This window comes from Dermochelys coriacea, chromosome 8 (assembly GCF_009764565.3).
Source record: "Dermochelys coriacea isolate rDerCor1 chromosome 8, rDerCor1.pri.v4, whole genome shotgun sequence".
NCBI classification, from domain to species: domain Eukaryota; kingdom Metazoa; phylum Chordata; order Testudines; family Dermochelyidae; genus Dermochelys; species Dermochelys coriacea.
Window position 1 is genome coordinate 95,959,523 of NC_050075.1, and position 19,372 is coordinate 95,978,894.

Consider the following 19,372-nt stretch of genomic DNA (forward strand, 5'->3'; position numbering starts at 1 on the left):
AATTTGGGATGAAACATTTAAATATTAACATTTTTCACAGAATGGAAAGTTCCAAAATATTTCAATTTGGAAATGTCAAATTACTTCATTTTGGCTCAGTTTGACATTGAATTGCATCAAGCTGCCATGGTGCTTCATGGGACTTGTAGTTCAGGTAGTTGTAGTTCTTGCCCCCATTCTCTTTCATGGTCCAGGATCCCCAGGTGGATTACATTTCCCGTAATGCACTGTGGCAGTTCAGCCAGAAGGGGTCCGGGGTGCATCATGGGAGTTGTAACCCAGCCCATAGAGGAAAATGGGGGCACCTGAACTCCCATGAGAGCGTGCGGCAGCACAGGTGGATATAGATTAATGTCAAACTGAAATATTTCAATTTTTTTTCTTGTAGGAAAAAAATAATTTTCTGGAAAAATTGAACAGAAAATTCCTGACCAGCTATTGCTCATAGCCTGTCAGCCATAATGCTTTTCTTTCATCTATATTTTACAGAAGAACTACCTGTCCTTTATCTAAGGCTCAGTGAGCACAAAAGAAAATACCTATGAAGCTTGGTTGGCCTCACTAACTGTATAGTTTGAACCAGTGATTAAACAATATCTACAGGAGTATTTGGTTTGAAGCAGTGACTAAATAATACTCCCAAGGGTATTTGTTTACAGTATCCCATACACGTGGCTCAGGAAAAAGTTGAAGGCTGAATGCATCACACACCAGAGCAGTTAAGCTCTTGTGAAGCATTGGTAAGGTTGAATGGCCTTGAAATTGTTGGAGGCAGCTCATTCTTAAATAAGTTGAAAAAAGCCAAACTTGTCCTTGTCCGGATTCTGCTTATCAATTGTGCCAGTGGCAGAGTTGGTGTCCAGCTGGGTCACCTACATCAGGTGCTTTGGTTGTGTTCTTCCAGAGATTTGGACAGTTTCTCAGCCCAGACCAGATAGCAGACCTTCTCCTGACAGCTGTAGAAAGCCTGAAGAAGGCCAATGAGAGCACCATTGAAGCATCAAAGACTATTCTGAATGTAATCCTGGAGAAGTACAAGCATAAGATACAGATGAAGGTAGTAGGCTCTTGGGAGTTGGGGAGCATTTAGAATCTCCTGTTCTGGGGTACTGTCAGTGGGACTCTTTCTTCATTGTGATGCTGATATTTTAAGTGTTGCAAGTGGACTGTTTAAAGCTGGGAAATGAGCCTTTGTTCCATTGTCTCGGAACTTGGAGACTGCATCTGGAAGCACAGGGGGTTCTCTTCAAGCTGTTGCAGTTCCCTCTTGTTCTGGTTAAAGAAGTCCTACTGATTTGCTCTTCAACTTTGTTTGTAGCTATCAATCTCTTCTACAAAACACTAGAGAATCTATCACTGGGAACACTCCTGCCTTGGCAAGGAGAAGGACCAGGCAACGTAAGAGGTCTTCTATAATGATGCTTGATGTTCTCTCCAGGAAGGTGGAATTGCTCTCATTAATAGTGTCTGCCCTACTATGCTCTGATTCTTACCCCAGAAGGAACCCCTTACACATGTGCACGCACACATACTCTAAGCTGTATTGTTTTCTTCTAGGTGCCAAAGATTTTGGACAGGATCCACTCCCAGCTCAGAGCCATCCATCATTCCCATGCCAGACAGGTAGTGATGATGGCCTTATGCCTCCTGGCTCGTGCTTTCATGGAAGAAGTGTCCACAGCCCTTCTAAAATGTCCGCTTCCGCTGGACAGGTATGAAACTTCCTAATGACCAGGATACTGACAGCTCACTCTTTGGATTCCTTATTCCTTCCTCTCCTCCTGAGAGGTCTCAGACTGGCAGTAGCTTCCTTGCTGTGCAGAAAATGTCTTTCTTGCAGGGTTAGATTACACCACTAACCACTGAGAAATGATACCCCCTCTGGCTTCCATCCCAGGAGGCTTCTTCTCCATCCATCTCATAATGGCACGAATCACAGATTTGCCCAGATGCCTTATGTGACATTTACTAACTATGCCATTTGATGTGTGTCACTCGCTTGCTTGCAATGAGTGGAAGGGGGAAAATCCCATGGAGGAGAGCACCTGAGGCTAAATTCTCAGTCTGCAGAACTGGTGCATGACCACACGTACAGCTGCCTGTGCTTGAAAAACAAAAAACTGCATGTGTACATGGGTTCTTGTGTGCACTGGTACCATTGCCTCCAGATGCTGAACATGCTCTCCCTAGACTCTGGGTGCCTCTAACCACAACTTAAAATTCTCAGTAGTTGTGGGGAAAAAATCAGAGTAGATGGCTGAAGTCCACTGCCCCTGTCCCCCACAGCTACCGTCAGATACAGTCCCAAAACATGATTTCCCTAGTCCATTGAATAACCCTCTTCGACCAGTATCCTGTCTCCTCCCCAGACAGCCAGGGTAAAAGATGGGCTTTGCGGTGTGTTCCAAATGGTGACCAGTCCAGGCTGCAACAGACCAAGAGGGAAAATCTATTCCACAGCTTACACTGTTCTGTATCAAGGATGTTGCAGCTTGAGGGCTTTCAGAAGCTGCAGCTATGGCAATATGTTATGGGGAGAGATGGACTCCCAGGTAACCCAGAAGTACAGGGCTTTCTTTGTTGGTACCTGTGATGGGTTCCCCCCGAGGTTGCCACCTGGAAGTGGGGTACCACTGAGCCCCCCTTGACCCACCAGCCTGGGCTCTCTTTTACACTGCACTGCTGTGACAAGCTCGCTCCAGCCTGCACTTTCACCAGCACACATGCAGGTAGGGACACACACAACTGCAGTTACATGCAGATGCTCTGACTAGCTACTGCCTGGGAAGATTCCAGCTAGGGTACTTCCCAGCTGTTCAGGCACACACCTTCTCTGGAGTGTAAACCCAAAATTATACTGTCTTGTGCTGCACAGGGAACTGTACAGCATAAGTTCATGAAATTCACCCCCTCCTTCAATGTGGAGAGGAAATGCAACAGTTTACTGCCCCGAGTTATGACTTCCACACACTGAGGGCACACTGGTTTTAGATAAAGCAAAACCAAGCTTATTAACTACAAAAGATAGATTTTAAGTGATTGTAAGGGATAGCAAACAAATCAAAGTAGATTACCTAGCAAATAAACAAAAAACGCAACCTAAGCATAATGTACTACATAGATTGATATGAATAGCAAATTCTCACCCTAAGTGATGATACAAGCAGGCTGTAGATTCTTAAGGGGCAAGCTGCACTTGCTTACAGCTTGAAATCCCCAGGTGTTCCATTCACAGGCTAAAAATCCCTTTAGTCTGGGTCCAGCACTTCCCCCAGTTTGTTCCTCAGATGTTTCCAGGAGTCTCCTTGGGTGGGGGAGTTAGTGAAGAACCCTGATGATGTCACTCCCCTACTTATATCGCTTTTGCATGTGGAAGGAATCCTTTGTTTTGAAGCTTGGTTCCCACACCAGTCAGTGGAAAAATACTGACATCCCAAGATGGAGTCCAGCACCAGGTGACCAGGTCACATATACCTGTAGTGTCACAGCAGCTATTCCTTGGAGGCTGTCGGTAGCATCCTCAAGAAGGTGCCCCAGGTGGGAGATAAGCTTCTCTGAAGGCCTATTGTTCTCTCTAATGGCGCATTAACTTGAATGGGCCCTTCCCAGCCAGCCATCTAGACTGAGAGGCTTTTGCCTAGTGGGCGTTCCCCAGGTGTAAACACATTTGAAATACAGATACATAGTCAATATTCCTAACTTCAGATACAAAAATGATACATGCATACAAATAGGATAATCATATTCTGCAAATCATAGCCTTTTCAATGATATCTCACATGACCTATCTTGCATAAAATACATCATAATTGTGTCATAATCATATCATCATAATATCACTGTGAAGAATATGGGGTGCAGTGTCACAGTACCAACACCCTGGAATTGAAGCCCATGTGCAGCTCCTAGAACACCATGGTGATGTGCTTGCAGCATGAAGCTCCATTCAGGAAATGAACTGCTGCATTCTGGACCAACTTTCGCTCATAAATGGTATCAAGATGTAGCCCCAAGGGGCAAGTGGATTACAGGGGTCTAACCTCAAGGTGACAGATAAGATCAGCAAAGTGCCCATGTCCAAACCAAAGGTCACACTTGGCTTACCAAGCAAGATGAGAAAGTGCCCTTTGGCATGGCTGTGCCCTGGGCTTCTTTAGTAGCCTTGAGTCTAGTATGACCCCAGAGCTGTACACTGACTCAAAAATAATGGTTGTACCTCATTGAGGTTAGTGGAGGTGATGTGATTCTAGTCAGTTTTTCTGGTTATGTCCCACAACCTTCCAACAATCTCTCTGCCCTGCCTGGGCTGAATCTCAGCCAGTTCAGCTTCATCCAAGCTCCAGTCTCCTGTAGACCCGGGGCCATCCAATCCCCTTCACCAGTGAATCAGCTGTAGTGATGATGATATCCAGTTGGGTATTGTCCACAAAGAGCTGGCACCATTGCCCATGTTTCTTTTGTCACCCACCTAGCAGCCTTGTCTACACAAGAAACAAGAAGTGAGGGCAGAACTCTACAGTATTCCACAGAAGATCAGTCTGGGGAGTGGACAAACTATTCACCATAATCACCCTCTCAGCCATCCCATGTATATAGGAGCAAAGCCACTTTGAATGGGTTCCATCTACTCCTAAGCACACTTCATGATCAGCCATATCGAAGGCAGCTGACTGATCTAATAAAATCCATGTGGACATGTTGTCTTCAGCTGTAGTCAAGAGACAATCAGCCAGTGCCACTTGTGCAGCTTCAATCCCATACCCAGTTCTAAACCCAGGGTGAAGGGAATCTAAAGACTGCAAATATTGTCATAGTTGCTTTGTCTCCACCTCCATGACGATCCTTCCCAGGGGTGGGAGATTCCATACTGGTGGTAGCAGGACACAGTGGGCTAGGAGCAAATTGCAGGAAGTAATGGTCTGTTCATGGCAAGGGTGTATTTGTGATTGTACATCCCCAACCCAATGTAGCTACTAGGTCTGCAGTGTGGCGAGGTATATGTGTAGAACCAGCAGTCATCTGTGACAACCCCACATGCATGTGTGTGACCTGAATGTATCTTGTAGGAAAAAATATGGCTGGTTATCTTATAGCAGACTGCAGGTCTGACAGTGGTCTCAGCCCACCATGTTATCTCAAGGTGATGGAACGTGTAACATGGGTTACTTACTGCTTTAGGTACATAGTTTTGTTTCCTTGGTATCTGGGATGAGGCCCCAGCGTAGTCACCATCTCTCCGATGGAGCCCCTGACCCTAGCTTAGATGTCATTTGTCCAGTCAGACTGTAGTGTTGGCAGAGCTATGTGTATCCGATCCAGCATGCAACTGTCTGTCTCAACTCGTAGAGATGCAGCTGGGATGTGGAGAACACTGGCCAAAACAGAGGCAATCTGTCACTCCCACAGACTTCTGGATGTGCTTCTGAAGGAGCTGCAGGAGAGGCCAAGCACCTCTGAAGATAAAGCCTTCATCATACCTATAGCTGTAAGAAACAATTCACACATGACTCTCCTCTTCCTTCAAAGAGGAGAGAGGTCCACGTCTGAGGGATGTATTGCTGTGAATTCTCCCTGGGGAAGGGATGGGGAGAGCTGCCCTGTATCTCTGGCAGAGCCCTGAAAATGCTCCCATTTTCCATTTCTTTGCCTTCCTCAGGAAATGCTGTGTCCCAGACACCAACTGTCTTGTCATATACAGCTGGACAAAGCTCCCTGTGGAGCCCATTTAACTACTACTTAATGACCTGGAGAGGACTCACTGGTGCTATTCCCTCTGCTCCTGCAACAGGGACTGAGCAGTCAGTCTCCTCCCACTGTCTGCTACACTCCACCTCCTCCCTCTCCTCTTTTCTACTGCTCAGGGTCCAAGCAGGCTAGGACCTGCCTCCATTGTCAGAGCGTGCGTGCACTGCCTCCCATCGTCATAGTGCTTCCTCTCCCCAAGGCCTGAGCACCCCACTTCGGTAATGGCCCCAGATATAGCTGGTCCTGGTCAGTAGGACTCAAAGCATTTTCCAAAAGAAGTCAGTATCATTATCCCCATTTCACAGATGGGGAAACTGAAGCACAGAGCGTGGCAGTGACTTGCCTAAGGTCACCCAGTAGGCCAGTGGCAGATCTGGGAACAGAATCCAGGCTTCCTGAATCCCAGTCCAGCGCTCTGTCCATTAGGCCATGCTGCCTCTTCTTTGGCATTGAAACCCTGGGGTCTCCTGCGTGGCAATGCAAAGCATTAAGCGAAGGGATGGGAGTACGATGACAAAACAATGCAACCTCTTCTTACTGGCAAAGCCCTGGGCTAAGCAGCCTTGCTGGGATCCATGCAGCCGAGGACTGGCTAGGAAATAGAAGTGCTGGGGAGAGGCAGAGGATTTTACCTGCATTTGTTTCCCTCTTTCAGGCAGCCAGTGCTCTGTGCGAGGTGTTATCCGTATCCATGTGCACGCAGACTGTGACACGCTTCTATCCCCGCCTCCTGATGGCCCTGCTTGTTCAGGTGCACTATAGCATTGGGCTCAGCCTGTCTGACAGTGGGGTCTCCAGGAAGGAGCTCATCCCTGCATGGTAACTACTGAAAGGACGAGATGCTAACTGTATATCTCAGACTCCTCTCTGGGTTCAGCTGCCTGGATAGGTTACTTGTCATCATGTTCCAGGCCTTTTATGGCCTGTCCCGACCCTCCCTATCATAAGAGCATAAGAACGGCCATACTCGGTCAGACCAAAGGTCCATCTCGCCCAGTATCCTGTTTTCTGACAGCGGCCAATGCCAGGTGCCCCAGAGCGAATGAACAGAACAGGTAATCATCAAGTGATCCATCCCCTGTTGCCCATTCCCAGCTTCTGGCACACCATCCCTTATCCATATCTTCTTTCATTCACTACTCAGAGGTCAACTCTTACCTCCAATCAGCCCCCAGTGCCAGCCTCCATCAAACAAGCACCTTCACTGACCCTCCCACATGGGTGGCGTTCCGCATAAACATCCGCCAAGCTACTTCCAATCCCTTCTTTAAACGCTCCTTTGCCATGATGCCTACAAAAAGCTCGACAACAGTCAGGCTGTTGGGGTGCTGAGACCACTGCCTGCCATGTGGACTGGTATTGACTCATTGTTTGCTTGTGCTCCCCTGGCTCTGTCTGGTCTCATACTAAGATGTAACCTGTTTGGGGCAGAGACCGTCTTTCACTTCTTGCTTTGTACAGCGCCTAGCACAATGGGGTCCTGGTCCAGGACTGAGGCTCCTAGGTGCTACTGTAATACAAATAAATAATTATCTATAGGACTCTATCGTAGCTCCATGCTTTCCATTTGCTCACACCAGTGAAGCCACCCCTCAGCACCCCAATGCTCCTCTCTCTTACAAGCAGTGATGTTACAGCTCCATAGGCACGTGTGCTGTGCAGGGTGGGGTGTCACTGATATAGCGCAGTTTCGTATATGTGCAGTACGCTTACACGCAGCATGGTGTTGGGCTCAACGGCTCAGTTATAGCAGTGCAGGTACAGCATGGGATCCGTGTGGGCTTGGCCTTGGAGGTCTCGTGTGCGGTACTGGGCTGGCCGTGCTGTCTGTTTTAGGCGTCAGTGCAGTGACTGTGCACTGGACATGCAGTGCAGGGTTGGGGTTGCCATCTCTATGACATCACAGTGCACTGCGAGTCCCATCTTGACACAATGCAGGTATCGGGGGGGAGGATGGGATAGAGGATTGCTCTGAGCAAGGCCGGTGTCGCTTTAATATGGGTTTTGCTCTGAATGCAGCTGTGTTGTGAAGACCGTGAAGACCCTTCTCCTAAAAATGGGATGCCACTATGAGTTCACCTCTGTTGAGAAGGAGGGAGGTTGGGAACTGCTCACTAGCTCTGAGGAGCACCATCGCGGGGTAGGCCTGCTTGCAAGGTGAGAGGCAAGAGCTTTGCTCTTGACAGATGTCCCCATCCCTCCCTTCTGCCAACTTCCCCACCCGCTGACTCACCTTCTCCGTAACAAGGGCATCTGTTTGCTCCCACAGAGCCATGGTCCACTATTCTTGCTGTGAGCTGTGGCGGATCTTGTACCTTCTGGTCCCATTCCTCGAACGAGGTGATAAACAGCACAAGCTCACAGCGATGGCCTTTTTCATTGAGGTAAAAGTTATTGGCTCACATCATTTGTGGTATAAAAGAGCATGAGCTGCATCTTCCCTTTCTGGGCTCGTCAGCTGACCTCAGACTCCAAGTGTCTCCTATATCTGATTCACTGAGCATCTGGTGAAAGCCTGAATAGCCTTTGAGAGTGTTCAAGAGACTATGAGCGTGTGTCAGAAATAGCGATAATACTTTGCCCTTCTACAGCATCTTCCTTCTGAGGATCTCAAGGCCCTTTGAACATTTCTCCCCACCGCAGCACATTGAGGTAGAAGAGTGTTATCAATCCCATTTTACAGATGGGGAAACTGCAGCAACAAGGCCTTAACTCCCCAAATCACATAAAGAAGTCTGTGGCAGAGACCAGAATAGAAACCTTTTAGTCCTGTGCTTTGGTTTGTGCTCCCTCTCTTTTCCTAAATGTAGGTTTATAGTATGTAAGTATCTTTTATAGACAGGCCAAAATTCTCAAATGTGGGTACCTAGCTTTGAGTACCCACTCTGTCTTTAGGCACCTGAATAAGTAGCCCAATTTTCATAAGTGCTGAGCACCCGGAATTCCCAGTGCAGTCTGTAGTTGAGGGAACTCAGCACCTCTGAAAATCAAAGCTGCTTAATTGAGTCCCTAAATATGGAGTTAGATGCCCACCTTTAAGCACCCATGTTTGAAAATTTTGGCCTTTAGGACAGTCAAGCACCTTCGTAATGGCAAATTATTTTGAAATGTTTGTCCAGTGTGTATCCTAAGTGCCTTTTTCCTTCTGCAAAATGTGTGTATAGTTCCAACTCCTATTACCACCTGCTGCTACAGCTTATACCTGACCCATAGGTTTTTCATTGTCCGAGCTAAGGAGAAGAATGTTTGTAAATTTCCTTTACTTCGTGACGGATGTTTGTAGTTCTAAGAGAATCTAACGACTAGCCATGGTTTCACTGATATGGAGGGATTAGAGAGACAGCCCTTGAGCTCTCAGGTACTGTGGTAAGCATAGTAGAAATACCTCTAAATAAATATTAGCAGTGAGCACTCTGTAGAAACAAAATAGGAGTATTTGGTGCCAAGGTGAAGACATTAAATGTTCTCCTTGAGAACTAGCCACCAGTTCCCTTGTAATTGCTGGGGGGCTGGAATGGGAGGAGCCAGTATTGACCTACACTTAGGGTTCCAAAGTGAAGCTCAGCCCTAGTCTATTGCAAACTCCCCTGGACTTGGTTTGGGCCAGAATTCCACGGCTGGTGCTTGCATGGGAACAACAAAACTGTTGCACAGCAGAAAGGGGGTGTGGCCAGCACGCTGACTCCTGCACGCTGACTCCCACACACTAGCGAGTGGCCTGAGATCATTGCTTGGGTAGCATATGATTCACTTGCATAATCTCAAAAATCTCGTTATGTCAGCCCAAGGAATGGGCATCATGCCCACTGCAGACACAAGGGACGGTTTTTGCACTTGTTGTTGGTGCATGGAATAGACTTCATGCCCACTGATGGATAGTCTATAAACATATGAAATGAAATTCTTACCTGTCTTGAGCACAAGGAGCAGGCTTCATTCCCCCTCTAGGCATGGCAAATAGACTTCATACATGCTGGAGCATTTACAACAATTTCATGGTAATGTTCATCCAGAGAACAGACAGATAGCCATCTGTTTTGCAGCCTGTAATTGGCCTGCTCTTTGTGTTTTTAGCTTCTCCATATGCCACAGGCAAAGCGGCTCCCAGAAAAATATTCTGTGATCCGTCTGCTGAAAGGACTGACTGACCCAGATCCAATTATCCGAGCATTGTGCGTCAAAGGACTGATCACCATGGCAGACTGGCCAGGGAAGGTGAGATGGAATCCATTTCATTACGCAATCAATATCCATGTAATTGCTCAAGAAGTATCAGTAACACTAGTAGAAATCTAGAGTAACTCTCTCAGCACTAAGAAACTACTGCTGATGGAAGTGAAACAGATTCCATTCCTGTTGGTGCAGAACTAGAACTGCTGGCCTGGATCAAGGCTAGGTGAACAGCATCTAGAATTGGTCCAGATCCCACCCTTTCAAAGCAGACCGAGAACCATTTACCTGGATCTGGGATCAGGGAGTAGCATTTAATAATGCTCCAGATCTCAGCTTTGCAAAGCATATAAAAAACCTTTTAACTGGATGGACTTGAAAGTGCTACTATGGATATCTGTGAGTTACTCTAGATTTCTACTAGTCTTACTGATACTTCGAAACTACTGCTGATGGAAGTGAAACACTGGTCTCCCCCATAAAATCTGTATAGTAAAGGGTAAAAGCACACAAAAGACCAGAGTTCATGGGGGAGATTTCCATTCCTGTTGGTGCAGAACTAGAACTGCTGGCCAGGAGCCCAGCTCTAGAGGCAGAGCTGCCATCAGCAGCAGCACAGAAGTAAGGATCCAGGTAAATGGTTCTCTGTCTGCTTTTACCCTTTACTATACAGATTTTATGGGGGAGACCAGTGTTTCACTTCCATCAGCAGTAGTTTCAAAACTACTGCTGATGGAAGTGAAACACTGGTCTCCCCCATAAAAGGGAAGGTGAGATGGAATCTGTTTCACTTCCATCAGCAGTAGTTTCTTAGTGCTGAGAGAGTTACTCTAGATTTCTACTAGTGTTACTGATACTTCGAAACTACTGCTGATGGAAGTGAAACACTGGTGAAAAATCTGTATAGTAAAGGGTAAAAGCACACAAAAGACCAGAGTTCATGGGGGAGATTTCCATTCCTGTTGGTGCAGAAAAGCAGACCGAGAACCATTTACCTGGATCCTTACTTCTGTGATGCTCCATCAGCAGTAGTTTCGAAGTATCAGTAACACTAGTAGAAATCTAGAGTAACTCTCTCAGCACTAAGAAACTACTGCTGATGGAAGTGAAACAGATTCCATTCCTGTTGGTGCAGAACTAGAACTGCTGGCCTGGATCAAGAAATCTAGAGTAACTCTCTCAGCACTAAGAAACTACTGCTGATGGAAGTGAAACAGATTCCATTCCTGTTGGTGCATGATGGAAGTGAAACAGATTCCATTCCTGTTGGTGCAGAACTAGAACTGCTGGCCTGGATCAAGGCTAGGTGAACAGCATCTAGAATTGGTCCAGATCCCACCCTTTCAAAGCAGACCGAGAACCATTTACCTGGATCCTTACTTCTGTGCTGCTGCTGATGGCAGCTCTGCCTCTAGAGCTGGGCTCCTGGCCAGCAACCACTGCTCACCAACCCTGCTCCCTGATCCCAGATCCAGGTAAATGGTTCTTGGTCTGCTTTGAAAGGGTGGGGTCTGGACCAATTCTAGATGCTGTTCACCTAGCCTTGATCCAGGCCAGCAGTTCTAGTTCTGCACCAACAGGAATGGAATCTGTTTCACTTCCATCAGCAGTAGTTTCTTAGTGCTGAGAGAGTTACTCTAGATTTCTACTAGTGTTACTGATACTTCGAAACTACTGCTGATGGAAGTGAAACACTGGTCTCCCCCATAAAATCTGTATAGTAAAGGGTAAAAGCACACAAAAGACCAGAGTTCATGGGGGAGATCAGATTTCACGGTCTGTGACATGTTTTTCATGGTCGTGAATTTCGTAAGGCCCTGCTCATTGAGTATCTAACACTGCACACTAGAGACAGGGTAGGAAATAAATTTCTGCATTACCGGATAAAATGCAATCTGAGGGCTGTTTATGGATTATAGCCGTGGTTTTCAACCAGTGGCCCACAAACCCCTGGGGATCCATGGACTATGTCTAAGGTCTGTGAAAAATTGTTGTTTACTTAGAATAGTGGTTTTCAACTTGTTGTCTGCAGACCCCTGGGGGTCCACAGACTATGTCTAAGATTTCCAAAGGGATCTACACCTCCATTCAAAATGTCTTAGAGATCCACAAATGGAAAAAAAGGTTGAAAACCACTGGATTATATTAAAGAGGACTAGTATTATACATTTATGTATAAATGTGAGCAGAAATCAGTCATTTCATTAGCAATGAAATAAACACACAAGGGAAAAGAAAACCTCATGCCAGCTTTGTTTCAAAGGGTTTTTTTTATTGTTTGCTTCCTATATTCACACATGGTGACCCAAAAAAAAAGCGTCACACCATAGCTATGACAAAGAAGTGAATTGGGGAGGGGAAAGAATGTGACGTAGGCTGTAATTTTCAGGGAACAGGGTATGAATTCTGTGGAAAGTCCATTTTAAGCTAACCTTGAGGGCTTTTTCAGTATTTGGAAAAATTCTCTGATAATTAATGTCTCATATCGATTATTTTCTTTTTAAACTGAAAACCAGAATCTTTGGTGAGACAGTGTGGGGTGGTTACTGCATCAACTTCTTCTGTATAGGAGATAAAGGTCCTGGTGCCAGCCATGATAAACAGCTTGTGTGGAGTGGACGGGAGGCTGGTTGTGGAGGCTCTTGCTGATGTGAAGAAGATTCTCAGAGGCTTGGATGGAGCAAGTTATGCTGGCTGCATCACCAGTCCCCTTAGGCTCCTCTTTGATGATGTAAGACAACAGTAAAAAGAAAAGGAGGACTTGTGGCACCTTAGTGTGAAAGGGCTGAGGGAAGGGGAGCCAAGGAGCATGTCCATTGCACACCAGCACTCAGTTGTATCAAATAATAGAAATGAAACAATGTCACTCTTCCTGTTTTCATTCCCTTCATTCTTGTTTCTGCCCCACCACAGTTGTCTTGTGCCTGTCCCAGCCCAGTGGACCCTGCTGTCTATGACTTGGAGGCACAGCCCGTGCAGTAGCCATGCCTAACAGGTTAGGCCCCTACTGTAGCATGTGATGGGGGCTGTTTATTGTGTGATACACACATGTGACAGCTGCGCATGTGGTACATGGCATATTCAATTACACAACACACTTTGTGCAACCGAATGAGTCGCAGGGTTGAAAGAAGAGCGATTTCAGCTCTTATCATATATACTGACCTGTGAAGTGCTGAGTGCCCTCAACTGTGATTGATGAAGTCAGTAGGAGATGAGGGACTCAGCACCTTGAAGGATCAAGCCCTGCATCTGTACATCATGCATCGCAAACACCACGTTGCACAGTTTTCCCTTACCAAAAAGGGAGACTGTGTGTGTGATACATTATGGCAGGGGTTCTCAAACTTCATTGCACCACGACCCCCTTCTGACAACAAAAATTACTACAGGACCCCAGGAGTGGGGACCGAAGCTTGAGCCTGCCCAAGCCCCACCACCCTCTGGTGTGGGGGGGGGCAAAGCCAAAGCCCAAGGGCTTTGGCCCCAGGCAACCCTAGCCCTGCTGCCCAGGGCTGAAGCGCTTGGGCTTTGGCCCGGGGCCCCAGTTAAGTCTAAGCGAGCCCTAGCAACTCCATTAAAAAGGGGTCGTGACTCACTTTGGGAGTCCTGATCCACAGTTTGAGAACCGCTGAATTATGGGAAATGTAGTCCAACTGGGGATCCTGGCCCATAGAGGAGAATGGGAATGCAAGGCGCAGACTACAACTCCTGTGGAGCACTGCAATTCCCATTTTCCGCTGAAATCTTTTGGCCAACATATCAAAAAACACATTTTCCACAGAAATTTTTTGTGAAAATATTGTTTTGTCAAAAGCCCTGATGTGGACCATGGAGCAGCATAAACAGTGCAGTAATTTTCATTACAAACCAAGAGGAGTACAACTGTTCACTGACAAGACCCCTGTCTTGTTGACGTCCTCTGTTTGTGTGTCTCTCAGGAGAGAGCGAGTGTGCGTTCTGCTGCCATTTCCTTGTTTGGAAAAATGGTCAAGAAGGTGAAGAAGAGTCGGGGGCTTATGAAAGAGGAGGATGTCTTGGACAGCTTGATCCCATTACTTCTGCATCTGCAAGAGGGCAACCCTGACATGGCTGAGGCAAGTTCCTACAATCATTTAGCTCTGAGCCTCAATCATCACTATCCCCAGACATCTCTTTCTCCTGCTCCACCTTTCAATGTAGGCTCTCCTCCTAATCTAGCTACTCTAAGGTGTTTCCTTCTGCAAAAAACGTAGCGCTTCCCTATCACCTTGTGAAGAAGAAATTCCAGGAGATTCATTTTCATTGCAGGTTATTAACAGTTGGAAAATATTGCCAATTCCCAGTCTTTTAACTGTGGGAACTCCATCCTGTCTTGTAGAAATGTAAGAATGCCTTGGATGAATGTTCTCGACTCCTGGAATGGAGACTACCTAAACAGGTGGGCAACAGGAAAGCCTGGCACAATCACCAAAAAGATGTGGATGAAATCTGTCAGTACCTTGTAAGTAATCTCTGGGTTCATTGTTAGAACTGTTGGTTGATTTGGTTGAGGGAGGGTTTACACAGAGTAAGATACCCATTTATCAGGCTGTGCAGGTAGGGTCATGAGGGATTGTGTAGGGTCATCCGTGTCATTAAGCTTTCATTCTGTGCATTATTGATGTCTTAGGTGAAGACACGTCAAGAAAATGTCCAAAGGTTCTTGTTCCAAAGCCAGTGCTACCTCAGCAGCACACAGCCTTCTTTACGAAGGGCTGCAGCCATGTTCATAGGTAAATACAGAAGAATTTGCATTTCTTTAGCAAATTCCATAGAAGCACTTTTTCAATCTATTGCGCTGTTCCCTCTAGTAGTGCAAGTTAATTGCTTTTTGCCAGGTACCCTGATTTCTTGACCTTGTAGGATTTAGTATTGGGTGCAATACAGAAACAGGAGTCACTCCTGGATTTTATGCTATCAGAATACCCCTAAGGGCTCCACCCATCAGCAACTAATCCTGTGGGAACCTCCAAAATTCCCCTGGATGCTCCTATAGGAATTTCTCTACAAAAATGTATGTCATCTTGAAAACCAGCCTCTCAGTATGACCCCAATCCAAAGCTCATTGGAGTCAGTGGAAAGACTCCAGTTGACTTCAGTGGACTTTTTGATCAAGTCCTATCTCCTTAGCTTCTCAATCTCAGGATTTAGGAACTTGTCCAAATACCTGAGGGCATCCTTGTGAGAAAGACAAAAACTGTGGAAGTCCCTACTGGAGGGTGGGAGAGTAATGGGAATTCCCTGCTTTTAATGGCATATTCAGGGTTCCTGGTTATGCACATGGACAACATGATGGGAATGAAAGATTTGGACATCATAAGTAATGGTAAGTAAAGACCTCATTTTTAAATTCCTATGGCCTTGGATGAGTATGTGTGTCTGAGGAGGCATTGAGATTTATATGCACAAAGATCAGTACTCTTGCTGTGCAAGGAACTGTATAAATAGTATTGGTAATAGTTTGACTCTATACCTCTTCTTCCTCTATGCTTTATTCTTGGTGGCACCTCCGCTCGCATGTGTTTGACTATCACTTCTGTCAACACTGATGACTCTCAGATCCACTCTGGATCTCTCAAAGTTCGGTCTCTTTTCTTACACACACTCCAACATCTATTGGTTGGCTCACCATTAATTCAAAACTCAGTATAATGAGAACTAAACTCTTCTATTCCCTTTTTCCAATGTTGTAGGCAACACCACCATCCTTCTTGTCAACCAGACCTGTAACCTTGAATCATCTTTGTCTCCTCTCCAATGTCCATGCTATGACCAAATCAGGTTGCTGCTTCTTCCATCACTCTTCAAAATTCTGCTTCTTCCTTTCTGCTCTGATAGCAAAAGCACTTGCCCACTCCCTAATCATCTCCCAGACTGATAACAGCAAACTCCTTCTGTCTGGTCCCTTGCATACTCAGTTTATTCCCCCTCCAGTCCATCCAAAATCCTGAACCAAAACCATCTCTGTGTTATGACTGTATCATCCCCCTTCTTAGAATGCCTCCACTAGCTCCCCTTCACCTTCCATATCTGTCAAGTTTCCTTCCCCACTCTGAACTCTAGGGTACAGATGTGGGGACTTGCATGAAAGACCCCCTAAGCTTATTCTTACCAGCTTAGGTTAAAACTTCCCCAAGGTACAAAATTTTACCTTTTGTCCTTGGACCTTATGCTGCCACCACCAAGTGTGTTAAACAAAGAACAGGGTAAGAGCCCACTTGGAGACGTCTTCCCCCCAAAATATTCCCCCAAGCCCTACACCCCCTTTCCTGGGAAAGGCTTGATAAAAATCCTCATCAATTTGAATAGGGTGAACACAGACCCAAACCCTTGGATCTTAAGAACAATGAAAAAGCAATCAGGTTCTTAAAAGAAGAATTTTAATTAAAGAAAAAGTAAAAGAATCACCTCTGTAATCAGGATGGTGAATACCTTACAGGGTAATTAGATTCAAAACATAGAGATTCCCTCTAACTTAAGGTTACAAAAGGACACAAAAACAGGAATATACATTCCATTCAGCACAACTTATCTTATCAGCCATTTAAACAAAACACAATCTAAAGCATATCTAAGTAGATTGCTTATTAACCCTTTACATGAGTTCTGACCTGCATTCCTGCTCTGTTCCCGGCAAAAGCATCACACACACAGACAGACCCTTTCTCCCGCCCCCCACGCCCAACTTTGAAAGTATCTTGTCTCCTCATTGGTCATTTTGGTCAGGTGCCAGCGAGGTTATCTTAGCTTCTTAACCCTTTACAGGTGAAAGGGTTTTTCCTCTGGCCAGGAGGGATTGTTAGCCTTCCCTTTATATTTATGACAATATCAAATTCAAGCTTCTTTCAAAGCCTTACATCAGTCAGCCCCAAAGTGTATATTTGATTTGATCTCCTTTCATGCTCCATCTCCACTACTGTGCCACCATCATCAGCTTGGATGCCCCTTTTTTAATTCTCCCACTACTGCCTTTGTAAGTTCTTCCATGCTCCTTGAGGTGGCTGTCTAGATATTTTTATCCCATGCACCAGAGTGGCATCTGAGCATTCATAGATGTGTCCATGCCTCATGGAGTTAATGTGAGATCTTATTAATGTAACCATTCTCCTAGCTCTTCCCTTCTCCCCACCTACTCCCCTTTTATTATCCTCACTTGTTGTGTTATGTCCGAACTTATGCCTCAATCCTGCAAGTTGTTCCTCGTGATCTGACCACTGTGCTCATGTAGAATCCCATTAACTTCAGTGAAGCTCCCTGCAGGTGGAGGCATCTGCCCCCATGGAACAACTTGCAGTATTGAGGCCTTACATCACAATTTCTTCAGGACCTGCACAGTGTCTAGACTAGTTCCTGTGAAGCACCCAGCACGTTTAGGCATCAAGCATAACAAAGTCCTGTCAGGCAAGTACTTTTAAGTACTTTATGGTAGTGTTCCTTGGGTGCTGCCGATGGGCAGGAGGATGCAGAGGATCTAGCGGGGGATGTTACAGGTGCTGTAGATGAGGGGGAAATGCAGAGGAGGGCTTTAGGAATGGTATTTCAGACAGCTGAATGTGAGTATGCAAAGACCCCGGTGTGTGGTGCATTTCTGGATATAAATGGTTTTTATGACAGTTCTGTCATTTCCAGTAAACATTTTCTCTTTTGTTTCAGCTCTCAGGGGCTTACTACATGACCCTGAGGCGTCCGTATGTATCTTTGCTGCTCAGGCACGTGAACGTGTCCTGGCAGTTTCCTGGAAATTAAAGTACGGCCTGGTTGAGCAACACAAAGTGAACAGTGACTCTGCTGAGAAACACAAAAGCCCCCCAAATCCTCCTCCTACCGAAAGCACCTCATCCAGGCTGTTCAATGCCCTCAACCTCTGGAAATTAGCTGCCAAGCACTAACTGGCTCAAAAAGAGAGCCAGGGCTTATGCCCCATTGAGCCCCATGCAGACACAGCCAGACTCTGATTATTTTTCTCAACTTGGCTGCCTGCTCTGTTTTCCCACCAGAGGGAAAATCAAAGGGACTCTGGAAGGGTCATTAACATGCCAAAGAAAGTGAACTGAACATGGGCAATAAAGAGCACTGGGAGTTTATTGCGAACAAAGCCTGCCAGGCAATCTTGATTTCTTTTCTGGAGCAGAATTATAGTGTTGGTGGGTGTTGGCCACATGTAATAGTTGGATGTTAGTGCCAAGTGCCTTCCTCAGAGAGCGTGTCTGTGGTTTTTTTACTCACTGAGCTCTCTGCTGCTCAGTTATCAGTTGAGAGCTTTCCTGACCCACACAGTTGGGGTGGTTTCTTACCACCCCCACCAAGGGTAGAGCTGTTCCTGTGGGGGAGCAGGCTTCACTCTTCCAGGGCAGTATCTGGACCTGACTCTATGCACTTGTTTCCCCCTCTGCATTTTCCTCATTGGTTGCTGTGTTTGGGGGGCAGGGGATATTCCCTCTCTTTGCTCCTGTCCCTAGGGCTGAGAGGGAGCTGGCCCTGTTTGTGGGGATGGGGGGAGAAGAGGGGCTGTGTCTCAGCCCTGTCCCTAGAGGGGAGGTGTCCCTGTCCCCCAGATCCTAGGTCTGTGGAGGGGAGAGAGGGGAAGCAGGTACTCAGCCCTATCCCTAGGCAGTTGGGGAGCTGTCCCTGACCCTAGCCTGGGGGTGGGGGGAGTGGGCCCTAGGTTGGTCTGACATGGAAGGAACTCTCCCTAACCTGCGGGGAAGTGTCCCTGGGTTGATATGGGGTAGCGGGAGGGGTCCCTGACCCCAGGCTGGGGGGAGGGGAGGGGAGGGGGGGCTGCTCCGGGGTTTGCAGGGGGCGGCGGGAGGGGTCCCTGACCCCAGGCTGGGGGGAGGGGGGGCTGCTCCGGGGTTTGCAGGGGGCAGCGGGAGGGGTCCCTGACCCCAGGCTGGGGGGAGGGGGGGCTGCTCCGGGGTTTGCAGGGGGCGGCGGGGGGGGTCCCTGACCCCAGGCTGGAGGGAGGGGAGGGGGGGCTGCTCCGGGGTTTGCAGGGGGCGGCGGGAGGGGACCCTGACCCCAGGCTGGGGGGAGAGGAGGGGTGGGGAGGGGGGGCTGCTCCGGGGTTTGCAGGGGGCGGCGGGGGGGGTCCCTGACCCCAGGCTGGGGGGTGGGGAGGGGGAGGGGGGGCTGCTCCGGGGTTTGCAGGGGGTGGCGGGGGGGGTCCCTGACCCCAGGCTGGGGAGTGGGGGGGGGGGGGGGGGCTGCTCCGGGGTTTGCAGGGGGCGGCGGGGGGGGGTCCCTGACCCCAGGCTGGGGGGAGAGGAGGGGTGGGGAGGGGGGGCTGCTCCGGGGTTTGCAGGGGGCGGCGGGGGGGTCCCTGACCCCAGGCTGGGGGGAGGGCAGGGGAGGGGAGCGGGGGCTGCTCCGGGGTTTGCAGGGGGCGGCGGGGGGGTCCCTGACCCCAGGCTGGGGGGAGGGCAGGGGAGGGGAG

The 19,372-nt window shown here is 47.5% G+C and overlaps 1 protein-coding gene across 13 annotated transcripts in view; it reads left to right on the forward strand.

The window, feature by feature from the left end:
- The window catches only part of MROH7 (maestro heat like repeat family member 7), a 29,375-nt gene extending 11,348 nt beyond the window's left edge, over window positions 1–18,027 (forward strand). For 8 of the 13 annotated variants that reach the window (XM_043520523.1, XM_043520525.1, XM_043520528.1 and 5 more), the window contains 13 exons: window positions 905–1,057; window positions 1,558–1,712; window positions 5,347–5,485; window positions 6,401–6,564; window positions 7,765–7,902; window positions 8,015–8,129; window positions 9,820–9,960; window positions 12,485–12,646; window positions 13,857–14,012; window positions 14,276–14,398; window positions 14,567–14,669; window positions 15,200–15,262; window positions 17,590–18,027. In XM_043520523.1, coding sequence (XP_043376458.1) covers window positions 905–1,057; window positions 1,558–1,712; window positions 5,347–5,485; window positions 6,401–6,564; window positions 7,765–7,902; window positions 8,015–8,129; window positions 9,820–9,960; window positions 12,485–12,646; window positions 13,857–14,012; window positions 14,276–14,398; window positions 14,567–14,669; window positions 15,200–15,262; window positions 17,590–17,825 — 1,848 coding nt within the window. In that variant the 3' untranslated portion in view covers window positions 17,826–18,027. The remainder of the gene's footprint in view (window positions 1–904; window positions 1,058–1,557; window positions 1,713–5,346; window positions 5,486–6,400; window positions 6,565–7,764; window positions 7,903–8,014; window positions 8,130–9,819; window positions 9,961–12,484; window positions 12,647–13,856; window positions 14,013–14,275; window positions 14,399–14,566; window positions 14,670–15,199; window positions 15,263–17,589) is intronic. The other 5 variants (XM_043520526.1, XM_043520530.1, XM_043520527.1 and 2 more) reach the window with 5 other exon arrangements.
- The last annotated feature ends 1,345 nt before the right edge of the window (window positions 18,028–19,372 follow it).